Source organism: Grus americana, chromosome 5 (assembly GCF_028858705.1).
Source record: "Grus americana isolate bGruAme1 chromosome 5, bGruAme1.mat, whole genome shotgun sequence".
NCBI lineage: Eukaryota > Metazoa > Chordata > Aves > Gruiformes > Gruidae > Grus > Grus americana.
Genome location: NC_072856.1, coordinates 34214789 through 34227754, shown reverse-complemented (window position 1 = coordinate 34227754; position 12966 = coordinate 34214789). Strand labels below are relative to the sequence as shown.

Sequence of the window (12966 nt, the reverse complement as noted above, 5' to 3'; positions counted from 1 at the left end):
CCGGGGCGGGGGGGGGGCGCTCTAGCAAAGGGCGCCCTTCTGCCTCGACGTCGAGACTCTATGGTCCTGAGGGGGCACGGGGCTGACCTATCGCGTGCGGAGGAGCGCGAAGAGGGTGGGCTGGCGCCTGCGCAGTGGGGCAGCGGTGGCTAGGCGCACGCTGAAGCAGGAGCGGTACTCAGCGCGAGACTCCGGACCGCGAGTGCAGAGTGGGACCCCTCGGCCGTTGCCAGGTAGCGGCCGCGCTTCCGCCGCCGCCGCCTCAGGGGCCTGGCCCCGCCACGCGGCCGGGACGCCGCCGTGGGCCCGCCGTGGGCCCGCCGTGCCGGGAGGGGACTCGGCGCGGCTGAGAGCTGGGCCCGGCCCGGGTGGGGCGGGCGGGCGGGCGGGCGGGCGGGAGGGAGGGAGGGACCGGTGCCGGAGCCGCGAGCTTCTCAGGCCGTGGGGCCGCGCTGCCCGGGGGGCCGGTCCGCTTCTCGCCTTCGCTGTGCCGGAGATGGGCCCTTCGCGGCCCGGCAGCGGCCTCCACAGAAAGCCGAATGTAAAACTTGTGCCTGTGGAGAGAGGAGTAAAACAATCCGTGTGCAGAGCAGCGTTTGGCCGTTCTGGCTTGCCGCGCTGGGGTTTGCTGCTTTGCAATGTACGTTTGCTCTTTATCTCATAAGTAGAGATGTAGGATGGAGCTGAACTGCAGTAAGCGGACTAGAAAAGTGAACTGTAAAGTTTTTATTTTTAATCTCGGAATTCTTTGTTCAGCTTCGAATTACATGAAGTTACATGCAACTTTTACCAGGAGTGTTTTTATAATCCTTTACTAGTCTGTGTTGCCCCTTTTTTAAAGTTTAAGCGTGGAAATGTGGGTCGACACAGTCTTCTGAGTTGTCTGGCCATGTGTACATAGTGCTTGGCCTTACCATCTTTTTAAATTCTCACATAGCTAGAAAGCATTAGCACTGCTGTAAAGAGTGAGAGTAAAACTTCAAAATGGTGATTACAACAAACCTGAAGGAGTGATGCATGTGACTCGGCCTTGTAGGCTCCTACTTCCTGTAGGAAACTTTATATATGACTTCTGCAATAGACAAAAGGGATTGAACTAACCTGGTTAGCAGTGATGAGTATGTGGATTCATCATCAGGAAAATGAAGCAGTTTAAGCATTCTGTCTTATTCCTACATGATTATGAAATCTTAATTTTGTACGGTTTTTGAATGTTTAATGAAAGAATCCTGGTTTGGTTTGTTTGAGTTTTTTTTCTTCCTGACTAGCAATATGTTGGGGGTGCTTTTTTTTTTAATTATTGCTTCATTCATGCTAGTCTAGTTCTATCTTCTGTTCTGATTATTGCCTTTGCTTTCTTTGCTGACAAGTGGCCTCTGGAGCAGGTTTTACAGGATTATTCCAAATATCTTGTGCTGAGTTTAGAAAGTCATCTTCTGGAGTGTGGAGTCTCTTCCTTCTTAGTACTACAGAAGCTTCACTCTACCTCTTATTTTCTCAGCCTCTCACATGTTGTCTTATTATGTGCATACAAATACCTTTGAGCATGGCATGCTTCTCTGCCATGTCCTCCTGTTGTTAAAATCTGATTTAAAATTTTACACAGCCTCGTGAATTTAGATGAATGCAAGGTGTGCAGTGCCACCTTTTCACCACTTGAAGTCTCTTCGCTACAGTGTGCTGTGGATAGGCAGTATGATAGTTGAGGTGGATAATAAAGTCTGGATTGCAAGCTTTTTCTACTTTAATGCAAAAATCAGCATCTTAGCAAATGGTTGTGGTAATACTAAAATACTAGTTAATTTATTGTTTAAAACCTCAGTCTGAACTGCACAAGCCTTGTCCTAATTTGCAATTTCTTGTACCAGTAGTCCATGTTGGGTTTTACCACGTTTGTAGGAGAAGGCAGTAATGTACTGTGGAATAAAACCTTTGTTTCTTTCTGCTCAAATTCCAGAATGCCAGGACTAAGCTGTAGATTCTACCAGCATAAATTTCCAGAGGTTGAAGATGTAGTGATGGTCAATGTTCGGTCCATTGCTGAAATGGGAGCCTATGTCAGCCTGCTGGAGTACAACAACATTGAAGGCATGATTCTTCTCAGTGAGCTATCCAGAAGACGTATTCGTTCCATAAACAAACTCATCCGCATCGGGAGGAACGAATGCGTCGTGGTCATAAGAGTTGACAAAGAGAAAGGTATTTGGGGATATTGTGGGCTATATCAAGATTGAATTCATAGAGAGAAATGCAGATAAACTGGGTGGCTTAGGTATTCCTTCATTTTGCCAGGAGGTGCTTAAACAAAATAGACCATCATCGTGCTATCTGCTACTTATGGTCATTCTTCCATTCCTCTGTGTCGTTTGGGAATTGGGTTAATGCAGGTCAATCACATCGGTAAAGATTTGCTTAAGCGGGTCCCCACCAGCTCAATGTTTGGCCAACAAACCATAGTGAAGTGACATTTTCTTTTGATATCTCTGTAGATTTTCTAAGTCTTAACTGAAGAGAAGGATCATCTGATATTTACATTTTTACCTCTACAGTGAGCATTTAATGCTCACAGTCCACCCTGTTCATTAACAAGTCTTGAACCTTGGCTATAAAATAGATGACATGCATGTAATTATTGTACGACGTGAATTCTGTAGCTTAGAAGTTGAGATTGTACAGGCAACTTTGTCTTTCCTGTCTTCTGAACATTTGAATCTTTTACCCTAAAGGTTTTTTTAATATATTTTCTACTTAGAACATGTTGGATTTTGATAATACTGTTCCATGCAATCTTTAAAATCTATATCCAGGTATAAAGAAACAATAAACATAAACACCAAGCACATCTAGAAACACGACTGTTGGTATGATGTTTCTCAAGTAATGTGCTATTCTAGAATATGTCTGAAACTGCAGTTAACCCTGAGATTAAGTAATGAATGACAGGATAAGAAAAAGCAGAGAGGAGAGACAGACAATAAGAAACTTATTTCCGATAGATCTGAAGTGAAATAAGTATCCCAGCATCTCTGAAGAAAGAATACTTCCTCTTACAAATAAATTTCATTCTCATATCAACAGAGAAACACATCTGGAATTCACATAGTGGTCTTTTATTGAATCTTTTGGGGAACGTATAGTTTGCGAGAAGTAGGTGGAGGCTTTTCAAATTTACCAAGAAATGGCTCAAAAGAGTGGGGTTTTTTCACAGACAAGTCTCCCAAAAGGGAGTCCAAGGAGTTAAGAGTCAGAATTTGAGGTCAGGCCTGCTTTATTAGGAAACTGTTCAGAGCTAAACTGGTGGAGTGCCAACCTTGAATGAAATTTTGGTGAGCACTACAAAAATATACATCAAACTTGCTTTTTTGTACACTGGTATGATTTTTGCCAGAACTGTGTACAGCAACAGAAAAATGGATCGCTGCTGAAATATGCAAATTTCTTCCAGGTTTGCAGCGAAAATGTTCTTAGGGCACTAATTTTAAAGAATATTTTACAAAAGATTTGCTATTGTAATTATTTACAGTTGAAAGAAAAATTTAATATCCTGGTTCAGATCATGATTTGGTCAAATTCATTAAGGTTTGGTTTTGTTACTTTCTGTAGCAACAGATAAAGATACTATAGGCCAGGGGCAAATCCTGAACCAGAGCGTTTGTTCTTTATGCTTTTCTTTTGAAGCAGTTAGACGTAGTTTGCACAATGCCTGACAATTTCAAAATGTTTTTTTCCAATAGGTTATATTGACTTGTCAAAAAGAAGAGTTTCTCCAGAGGAGGCAATCAAATGTGAAGACAAATTCACAAAATCAAAGACTGTAAGTTGTTTTGCTAGATTCAGACACTGTGTTGCTGCCTTATTTCCTGAGCAACCAAAATGCAGACATGAGATAATAGGAAAATAAAATATTGTTCTCATTTGTGAAGCATACTGTGATTGTCACTTACCTGTGCAAGTATATATAATAAGCTCATCTGTCCACGAGTGCTCTGGTAAGCTGCTGCTTAATTAATGAGTGGATCAAGTAATATGTCAGTTGAAAATCTGTGATGTAAAGGGGGAAGTTTAAAGAAAAGTTTGAAGTTAGAAATCCAAAAGCATATGTTGGCTCAGCACTGTGTGGACAGATTTTATTGAAAAGGTGTGCAAGTAGTTTAAGGCATCAAATTCCACCATGACTCCTGTGTGATCTTATGCTTCTGAGTAGAACACTTACCGTTAAATATTACTATGATTCTAACTTTTTTCTTTGTATGCAAATACACTGTTTAACAACTTGATAATAATAACTTTTTGCATCAGTTTCCATGAGAGAATAATTTTATCTTTAGAACTACACAGTAAAGCTTTAGGTTAATAAAGTGGGTTTTGATATTTTAAGTTCCTAGAACTCAGTATGTAATTTATTGCTAAATATAGGTAGGGATTGTATTGCAACATCATACAGTGTTTAGAATCAAGACACTTTATCATTGATGTTTTTAATTGTTTATTTGCATCAGCAATTTTGGTTGTGGCCTTTGATCTGCAGGACTCAATTTTATGCTGTACAAACACTTACTAAGAGAGTATGAGACTGTAAAAGTGTGCAGGAGGGTTGTTTTCATTTGATTTTCTTAATACTCCTTTTGTGTTCAAGGTTTACAGCATCCTTCGTCATGTTGCTGAAGTCTTGGAGTACACTAAGGATGAGCAGCTTGAGAGCCTGTTCCAGAGAACTGCCTGGGTATTTGATGACAAGTACAAAAGACCAGGATATGGTGCTTATGACGCATTCAAGCATGCAGTCTCGTAAGGACATCTCTTCTACTTCTAGGGGTTTATTTCATCATTGCAGAGAAGTGTTTCCTGGAAGAGATCCATCATAATGTTCTTTTTGAGGTTTTGTGGGGTTTTTTGCAGAATCAGTATGTAGAATGTACTGGTCAAGTAAACCTAGTAAATCTTAATATCAATCTTCCAGTTGTTTATTGTAGGTTTCCCTGGCTTACTACTTTCTTCAAGTTCCCAATGCTTTAGAGAAAGAAGGCTCAGAGTTCACTTATTTTTATCCATCTTTGAGCATGCCACTCTATGTATGTCAGGTTTTTAAAAGTTGTAATTGAATTTGAAGTGGAGAAATTCTAAGGCACTTGGTGAATAATATAAGAGAAACATGTAATTACAAACACTGGAAAGATTACTATTACTACAGAGGAGTCTGTGACATTTCTAACAGAAGCAGCAGCACTGATCTTGATTTATCTGTCAGAATTTACCTGTTCTTAATCCCAAGCAGATGTTACCAAACATATCTAGCTCTGTGTTTGAAGATATTTATACTTGCAGCTGACTGTCACTCTTCCACTGCACAGGCAGAATTTTTTTTTTTTGAGTGCAGCAAGCTGACTGTTACTTCTCTACACTTCCGAACTCAAAGAATGAGATTGTGAAGTTAGAAATGGAATTATGAACAGAATGAGTTAGAAATTGTGATGCTAAGGGAGTATGTAGTGACATAGATTGCTCTTAATTTTTTATGAAGTCTGTATTTTAATTTGCTTTCAGAATTAACCTATTTGACTCCCCTCTAAAGATTCTGTTGTTGCAATTGGCAATCCAAAAAAACCAGATTTCTCAATAAACATTTTAAATTTCACTATTTGTAGCACAGAACTTATAGGTGACGAACTTGACTTGAACACTAGATGGCAGTAATAAAGTTTTAGAAATTGTGTTGACTTGAACAAGCAGGGCACTTGGTAGCATCTCTGTTTTTGGGGAAGAGGCAACTTGTATCCTCATTTGGACTGAATGTGCTCTCTTTCATAGAATAATAATTATTTTCTAATGCTATCAAATTTACTGGTAAAGGGCAAATCTGGGCAGATTGCTGCAGAAGGAATTCCAGATCATTCTGTAACTGATAAATACTTAGTTAAACACCTGTATACTAGAAGAACAAAAAACTGTAGTTACATTGCCTGTTTAAGCTTTTCTTACACTCAGAAAAATTTCTGAACACACATGCCATTTGTTGCTCATCCACTATCCAAGCTGGAGCACAAACTTCTGAAGCTGTCTGTTCTTAAAACATGCTTTCATCAGTAATGCCTTAAGATTTCTGACAAAGGACTGCAATTTTTATTTGTTGTGCTCCTACATAAAGCTATAGTGGTTGAGCAGAAAAATGTGGATATTGCTGCCTTCCTATGCAGTAGTACTTTCTGGAGGCTTAGCATGCCTGCTAAGAATTTGACTTGCTATTTCTTTCTTAGTAATAAGGATTAGTGTTTTGGGATTTCACACAGCAGGATACCAGTGGCAAAATTTTAAAGTATATTTACCCTCTGATCAGTAAAAATTAAACATCCAGGACCTATTTGTTGAATGCCTACCAAATGCTCATGAAAGTAACTTGAAGGTTTAACAGAATAGACTGTAAATGAAGAAGCAGAATTTGCATGTCCAGTCAATCACTTCTGCCATAGGAGTTCATATTTTTGATGTGTACAAACCCTATTTCTGGGTTGTTTGCTTATGTTTGGCCCACCTACTATCTATACTCGATATTTAAAATCATGAAAGATGATGTTTTATTAGCAGCAGAGATCAACCTCCAATATTACCTCTGGGTTTTGGGCCATTTTAGTTCATGTTTGCCTGCTAGTGGTATTGTAGGTGATCTGGTATTGCTTTTCAGAGAACTGCAAATCCTGTCTCTAAAGAAAAGGAACAATTTTTGTGAGGAACTTTTTGGATATGGTCTCTGTTTCAGATAGATTTTTGATAAAATTAACCTAGCAATAAAGAGAATTGACACCACTTTTTCAAACAAGAGCTGCTAATTTATATGGATAAACAGCAGAGGAGTTTGCCTCTGTGATCTCCAGATTTTAAACTATTAGCTTGTGATCTGAAAAATCTTTATTCTTTCTTTATCCAAGAATGTAGCCAGCAGATAAGTATCTGTCTGTGATCAAGTCACTGTTAAAAAGGAGTACAGAATAACGTGGAATGAGTATAGGTTATTTTGTAGAATGACAAAAGCCTTGCGTTTGAATGAAACAGTAAAATAATTCAAAAACCTCAAATTTATCTTGGATTCTCTTTCATGAGATATGGGTATATCTCCACTTTGGAGGGAACATAAATACCAAGCAGCTAGATATGTGTATCATGTACAAATGGAGCTGGACAGAAGTCATTCCTTTTCTTAAAAAAAATAAAAATTCAGATCTTTCCTTCCCAGAACAGATTAAGTAAACTACTTTTTTGCTTTGTTGTTAAATGCTTCCAATAGAAAAGATTTTGGAAGTAGATATGTTTATTTTCTTCCAGTGTTTCAATGGACTGTTAAGAAATTTCCCTGTTTTCATGGCCTGGTAGATCTCTATGATTATGCATAATAATATTTAAATAGTACCAGAAGTTAATGTTGTGTCACATTCCACTTCAGTAAAACTTCTGTAATGTTGCTTTGTTTGGCTCAGAGACCCTGCAATCCTGGATAGCCTAGATCTGACAGAGGAAGAGAGGCGTGTATTGATTGACAATATTAACAGACGTCTGACACCGCAAGCAGTCAAAATCCGAGCTGGTGAGTTCTTTCCAGGCGTTCCTGGAAAACTTAAGCATCATCTTGATGCTTAAGTCAAGTTAGCATATCTTGTTGCAAACTATAAACTCAGTTAAAGCAAGTGTTGGTGGTGCTGATATTTGAGTGGAACTGGTCTTCCAAGATTAAGACACCTTAATCAGAGATTGCTTGCAGAATGCCTACATGGGCTCTGTCTTGATGTCCAAGGTTTGGCTTTTATTTTTTCCTCCGAACTACAAATTCCTTGGGACGCAAAGTACTTGTCCTGGTATGTAATGCAGTCTATCACATTCATTGTGTACCAGTGCAATATAAATATTTCAGTTGTTACTGCATCCACAATATTCTTTTTCATTATTCAAAGTGTTAAATTCTCTGGTTCCCTAACAGGATGATTGATCTCTGTCAGTGCAGCTAGGGCATGTGTCTTAGCCACTTGTCCATGAACATGTGAAAATAGTTCTGACTTTCCTCTGGATGTATTTCTAACTGGTTGATTGCAACCATTCAGCAAGATCTATTAGCTCAAGCCTAGCACGTCTCTAATGTATTCATAAAGTGCATGAGCTAGTTTGTCTCTTACTAGCTCAGTGTGGGCAGAAAAAGCACATGACTGCTCTACTTAAAAAGGCATGCTTTAAAACTGTAAATCTGGTTGTACAGCTAACTGAACAGCCTAAAAGCATGCTGTCATTAAACAAATAGTCAATGTAGCAGAGTCACATTTTTTAACTAGATTGAGAAATTACCTCTGCTCTGCAAGGGTGTATTGAAGAGCATTAGCACTTGTTGGTTACTGTGGAGAAAAGAAAAGATAAGCCCTGTCCACCTGACACTGATGTCAAGGAGAGAGTGCAAAAAGTAAGGTAATGAAAAATTCCTTTACCTATTACTTTAGATCACCATGAGTTAACAGAGACTTCAAAAATGTAAGTGGAATTTAACTTCCATAAAGAATGAAATTGCTAACATAAGTAGCACTTCATTAGTTTTGAAAATAAAGTTACTTGATAAGCATGTTCTCTTACTTCCTTCATCTTGCCTATTTTGTTGTGATGGTCTAAGTTGTTTTTTTAATTTTGTCTTCAAAGCAAGCGTAGAAATTTTCCATTGGCTTGTAGTCTCATTCTGAGGCTGACTGGGATGCTCTTTCGTGAATTTGTGATAGCTTAGAATTAGGTTCAGCTAATTAGAATTAGGTTGTTGTTAATCACCCGGAAGCGAGGCTGACTTCTCTGTGTAGCTTAGTCTTGCACCATTGCTACATAAATAAAGAAATCTTTGTCTTTAGACTAATCAGGGTATTACAGATACAACCAGCATTAGTCTATGCCTTAATTTCCAAACATTTGCTATAAGCTACAGCTAACTATCGCTTTAACTATATGTTAATATAACTTACCTTAAGAAAAATAAAATAAAAATCATTCCAGTCTGCTCAACTGATGCCTACACTGTAATTGCTGACGGAATTCCATGAATTTGTGGATGTGCTCATTTTCAAGTTTCATTTTTTCCTGATAGATCTTTCATTTTCTATGGTATTTGTTCCTTTTATACCTTCATCTCCCCATGTGAAATACATAAGTATTCCCATTGAGTTTATTGGGTGAGAGATGGGTGATTGTGGGTATATAATTTCATATCTTGGCTTTTCAAGGCACAATGTAAAATGTTGTAAGTCTAAAGAATATATGAAGACTTTTACTTCAACATACAACTCAAGAAAGTGAAATACCTTCCTCAGCCTTGAGAGCTACTGAGGCTTTCGTTGTGGATAAACATTGGATGCTAAAAAGCTTTATTAAAGCTTAAGTTAAAAAGCTTTAAAGATTCTACAGCTTTTGGTAACTTTGAAGTTTTATTATTTGTATTCCTCTGTTGTAGATATTGAGGTTGCCTGTTATGGTTATGAAGGCATAGATGCAGTAAAAGAAGCTTTGAGAGCAGGCTTGAACTGTTCCACAGAGAACATGCCCATTAAAGTAAGTGTTTGTGTTAATAGTGAAGTCAAAAGCAAAATGGTCTGATGCCGTCAGGTACCAGTAGCATGCAATTGCAATTGTCACAGTCCATAGCTGAGGCTGAGAAGCTGTATACTTGCTTTCTGATTCTTCTCTAGCAGGTACATAACACACTTCCTTTCAGCTGTGTGCTGACAGTTGTTCCTGTGACTGTGCTGTGGCTTCCCAAGTTCAAGACACTGTATTTATTCTGTTGAATTTAAAGTCTAGTATTGGCACACTACAGACCTACTGCTCCTTTATGTAGCCTTAGGTAGGGAGCAACAAATTTTATTTTCAGATATAAGATTATGTAAGAAAAGGAATGTTTGCTCCACATATGTTTGAGTGTTGGTAGAATCGCTACTGTACCCAGGCCTAGTTTTTCTTCCCCAACAATTTTAGCATATTGAGTGTATTACTGCATAAGTGCTTGGAAAAAACTTGAAAAGTACTTCCTTCTTAGAAAATGGTTTCTTATAATGGTTTCTTGTAACAAAATGAAAAGTTTACTTACCCAGTCATCAAAGAAAAAAAAAGTACTGGTTGTCACAGTCTTTTAATTGTTTGAAAAATTATGGAATAGGCTGTTTTAATGATCTGCAAAATTCTCTCCACTTAGCAATATTTGTCTAAATAAACATACTATATAGAAATAACTGATGTTGATGTTAGAAATCAGACAGGCTGTGCAATTTCTTGTCCGCTATTTCTGTTCAAGTTGCTTATACTTCTGTAAAGGGTTTTTCTAATGGGAAATGTTTCTTCTGTGAATTGTACATTCAGAACAGCATTGCTTACTTTGCTTTTGAGCTTTTTCTTTCTTTTGTTACTGAGTTTGCTTGGTTTTTTTCCTTCCCTTCCCCCTTCCAATCCCTACAATGTGATAGATTAATCTGATAGCCCCTCCTCGTTATGTGATGACTACAACAACACTGGAGAGAACTGAAGGACTATCTGTTCTAAATCAAGCCATGGCTGTAATAAAAGAAAAAATTGAGGAGAAGAGAGGAGTCTTTAATGTCCAGATGGAGGTAAGAACACATTACATTCTAAAATGGATTTTTTTTTTTTAACTCACAACATTTTTAAAGTAAGTAAGATCAGTAATGCTAGGAGAAATTTTAGCAAAAATGTATTAAGAAACTAAAAAAACCCTGAACTGCTGTGTTCCTTAAACGGCCAAAAATTCTAATTTTCCTGGTTTTTATTGTGTGACTGCAGAATGTATTTTATCTCTTACTCTTTATGTAGAATCAGAGTCTACAAATATATATGGTCTTAATGACAATTTACCATGTGTTCTGTTTGGGTTTTTTTCAGCCCAAGGTGGTTACTGACACAGATGAGACTGAGCTTGCAAGGCAGTTGGAAAGACTGGAGAGGGAAAATGCTGAAGTGGATGGGGATGATGATGCTGAGGAAATGGAAGCCAAAACTGAAGACTAAATATTCTGGGATATTTAGAAGAGACAGACCATATGAAAAATTAGAGACCCCATTGCAAACACTCTGGACTAAATGTTTCCAGTATTGAAAACTTCAAATATTTGAAGTGCTTTATCATTTTAAAAAGACCAGTATGTGAAAGGCTATTCTAAATAACATTTGATGGAGCAACTTACACAAATTGAATACTTGAAGGGAAGGTGCCTAGTCAAATTCAAGACACAGATCTGGCCAGGGGGAGGTTGCAGCCCTGTGCTTAAAATTTTCATATATAACAATTCCTAATTGGTAATTACAGCTCAGCGCATCTGTTAATGATCTTTCCTGGGAGCACCAAAACCAAGCAATTGGAACAGTTCTATACAGAATGTACTTGAGCAAATATTCAATAAATTTCTGGGCTATGTAACTCCCAAGATTTTGCTTTTTCCTCTTTTGTCACATGGCCTAGAGTGATATGAATATAAAACCTGGAAGGGTGTGATCAGTGGGTGACTCCCTTTTAGCATTGCAAGGGCTTTGTTACTCACTTTAAATCAAGCCAAGAACAAGTGGAACAAAATGTTTTTCTTTCAAGTTTGTTGATGCAGACTTGTTTAAAACAGCATTTCCTTTGTTTTTTATCTACACTTGGGGAACTGAGAACTTGAAAACTTGTTACCATTCCAATAAACATAGCTGATAAATGAAAAATTCCATATAGTTGCACTTTGCTCCTATAGGTGAATATAGCAGGAGCTTTAATGAACTTACTCATACTGTAAAATACAGTGCTGTCTTCTGAGCTCACTGCTGCATGACCTTCAATTCCACCCACCCTACATCTAGTTTATGCTGAACTGAGCTATTTACTGTAGAAACAACTTGTTTATCTTCTCTGAAGGAGAGAAACAAGATGTGCTTTTAATGTCAGAGTATTAAAAAAAAAAAGCTATTTTCCTTGTCTGTGGGAATTGGGGGGGGGTTGTTTTTAAGTAACCTTTCCAAACTGCTGAATTTTTAAACTTATTTATATCTTGCCAGTGTCACATCCCATATTGCACATCTCCTTTTTTCTTAATATTTTATGCTGCTAGAGGAAAAATGCATGAAAAATGAGACTTTGAGCCTTAACTAGAAATTCTTAATATTGCCACAGTACAAACAATGTAATTGGTACATGGTGTTGCCACAAAAGGCCTTCACAACGGGCATACCTATTTCAATCCATGCTTGATTATCAGAGAAGTTCATGTGTACCCAACCTTTACTATGTAAAGATGAAGTTAAGTAACTTCTAGCCTTTGGAAAATTCCTGACTCTGTCATCACAAGATGAAGAAGCAAATCTTTTTTATGGTTATTTTCTCAAATTGTTGTTTTCTCAGAAGCTGCATATGACAGCCTCTTCATGGCTTGAAGTTGTGATAATGTTAATTTCCTGTTTGAATGGGTCTTCCAACTTTGCCTGTTCACTAAAATAGTGATTTGACTTCCATTAAACACAATATGTGGGTACTCGGACAAAAGAACAAAGTGTTTAAAAGCTAAAAAGTCACCTTGTGATCTGTACGCCAAAATAATGCTGTAATGCTGTAAAGCAAAGCACTGAAAAACAAGCTACGCATCATCTTGCCTTGCAGTACTGTCAGTACTAGTTCAAATACGTCATCTCTAAGGGCTGTTTTGGTGTGTTAAGAGGTAAGTGTTGTTTCTGCCAGTAACTTAGGCAAAAGTTTACAAAACTAGTTTAGTAGCTACAGGAGCTTTTTTTAATTGCCACCTCAGTGTGTTGGTGTGTACAATTCTGTGTCAATTTTGAGTGCCTGAAAAAAAAAGATGGAGATGGTGCAGATGGTAACAAATGCATTTCAATCACTTGTTACCCTGGCAGATAAAATGAGGGTGTCCTGTTGCCTGAGCAAATTTTAAGCAAGAAGCTTAAATAAAAGATACAAGA

The 12966-nt window shown here is 38.0% G+C and overlaps 1 protein-coding gene across 2 annotated transcripts; it reads left to right on the top strand.

Moving 5' to 3' along the window:
• Positions 1 to 86: 86 nt before the first annotated feature.
• Positions 87 to 12560, top strand: EIF2S1 (eukaryotic translation initiation factor 2 subunit alpha). 2 transcript variants are annotated; one of them, XM_054826103.1, is made up of 8 exons: positions 87 to 233; positions 1958 to 2199; positions 3735 to 3814; positions 4637 to 4788; positions 7470 to 7576; positions 9464 to 9561; positions 10470 to 10613; positions 10903 to 12560. In XM_054826103.1, the coding sequence occupies exons 2-8, from the start codon at positions 1959 to 1961 to the stop codon at positions 11026 to 11028; spliced, it is 948 nt and encodes a 315-aa protein (XP_054682078.1). In that variant the 5' UTR covers positions 87 to 233; position 1958; the 3' UTR covers positions 11029 to 12560. The 2 variants fall into 2 exon arrangements, with proteins under 2 accessions (XP_054682078.1, XP_054682079.1); XM_054826104.1 differs by lacking the exon at positions 87 to 233 and adding an exon at positions 501 to 640.
• The last annotated feature ends 406 nt before the right edge of the window (positions 12561 to 12966 follow it).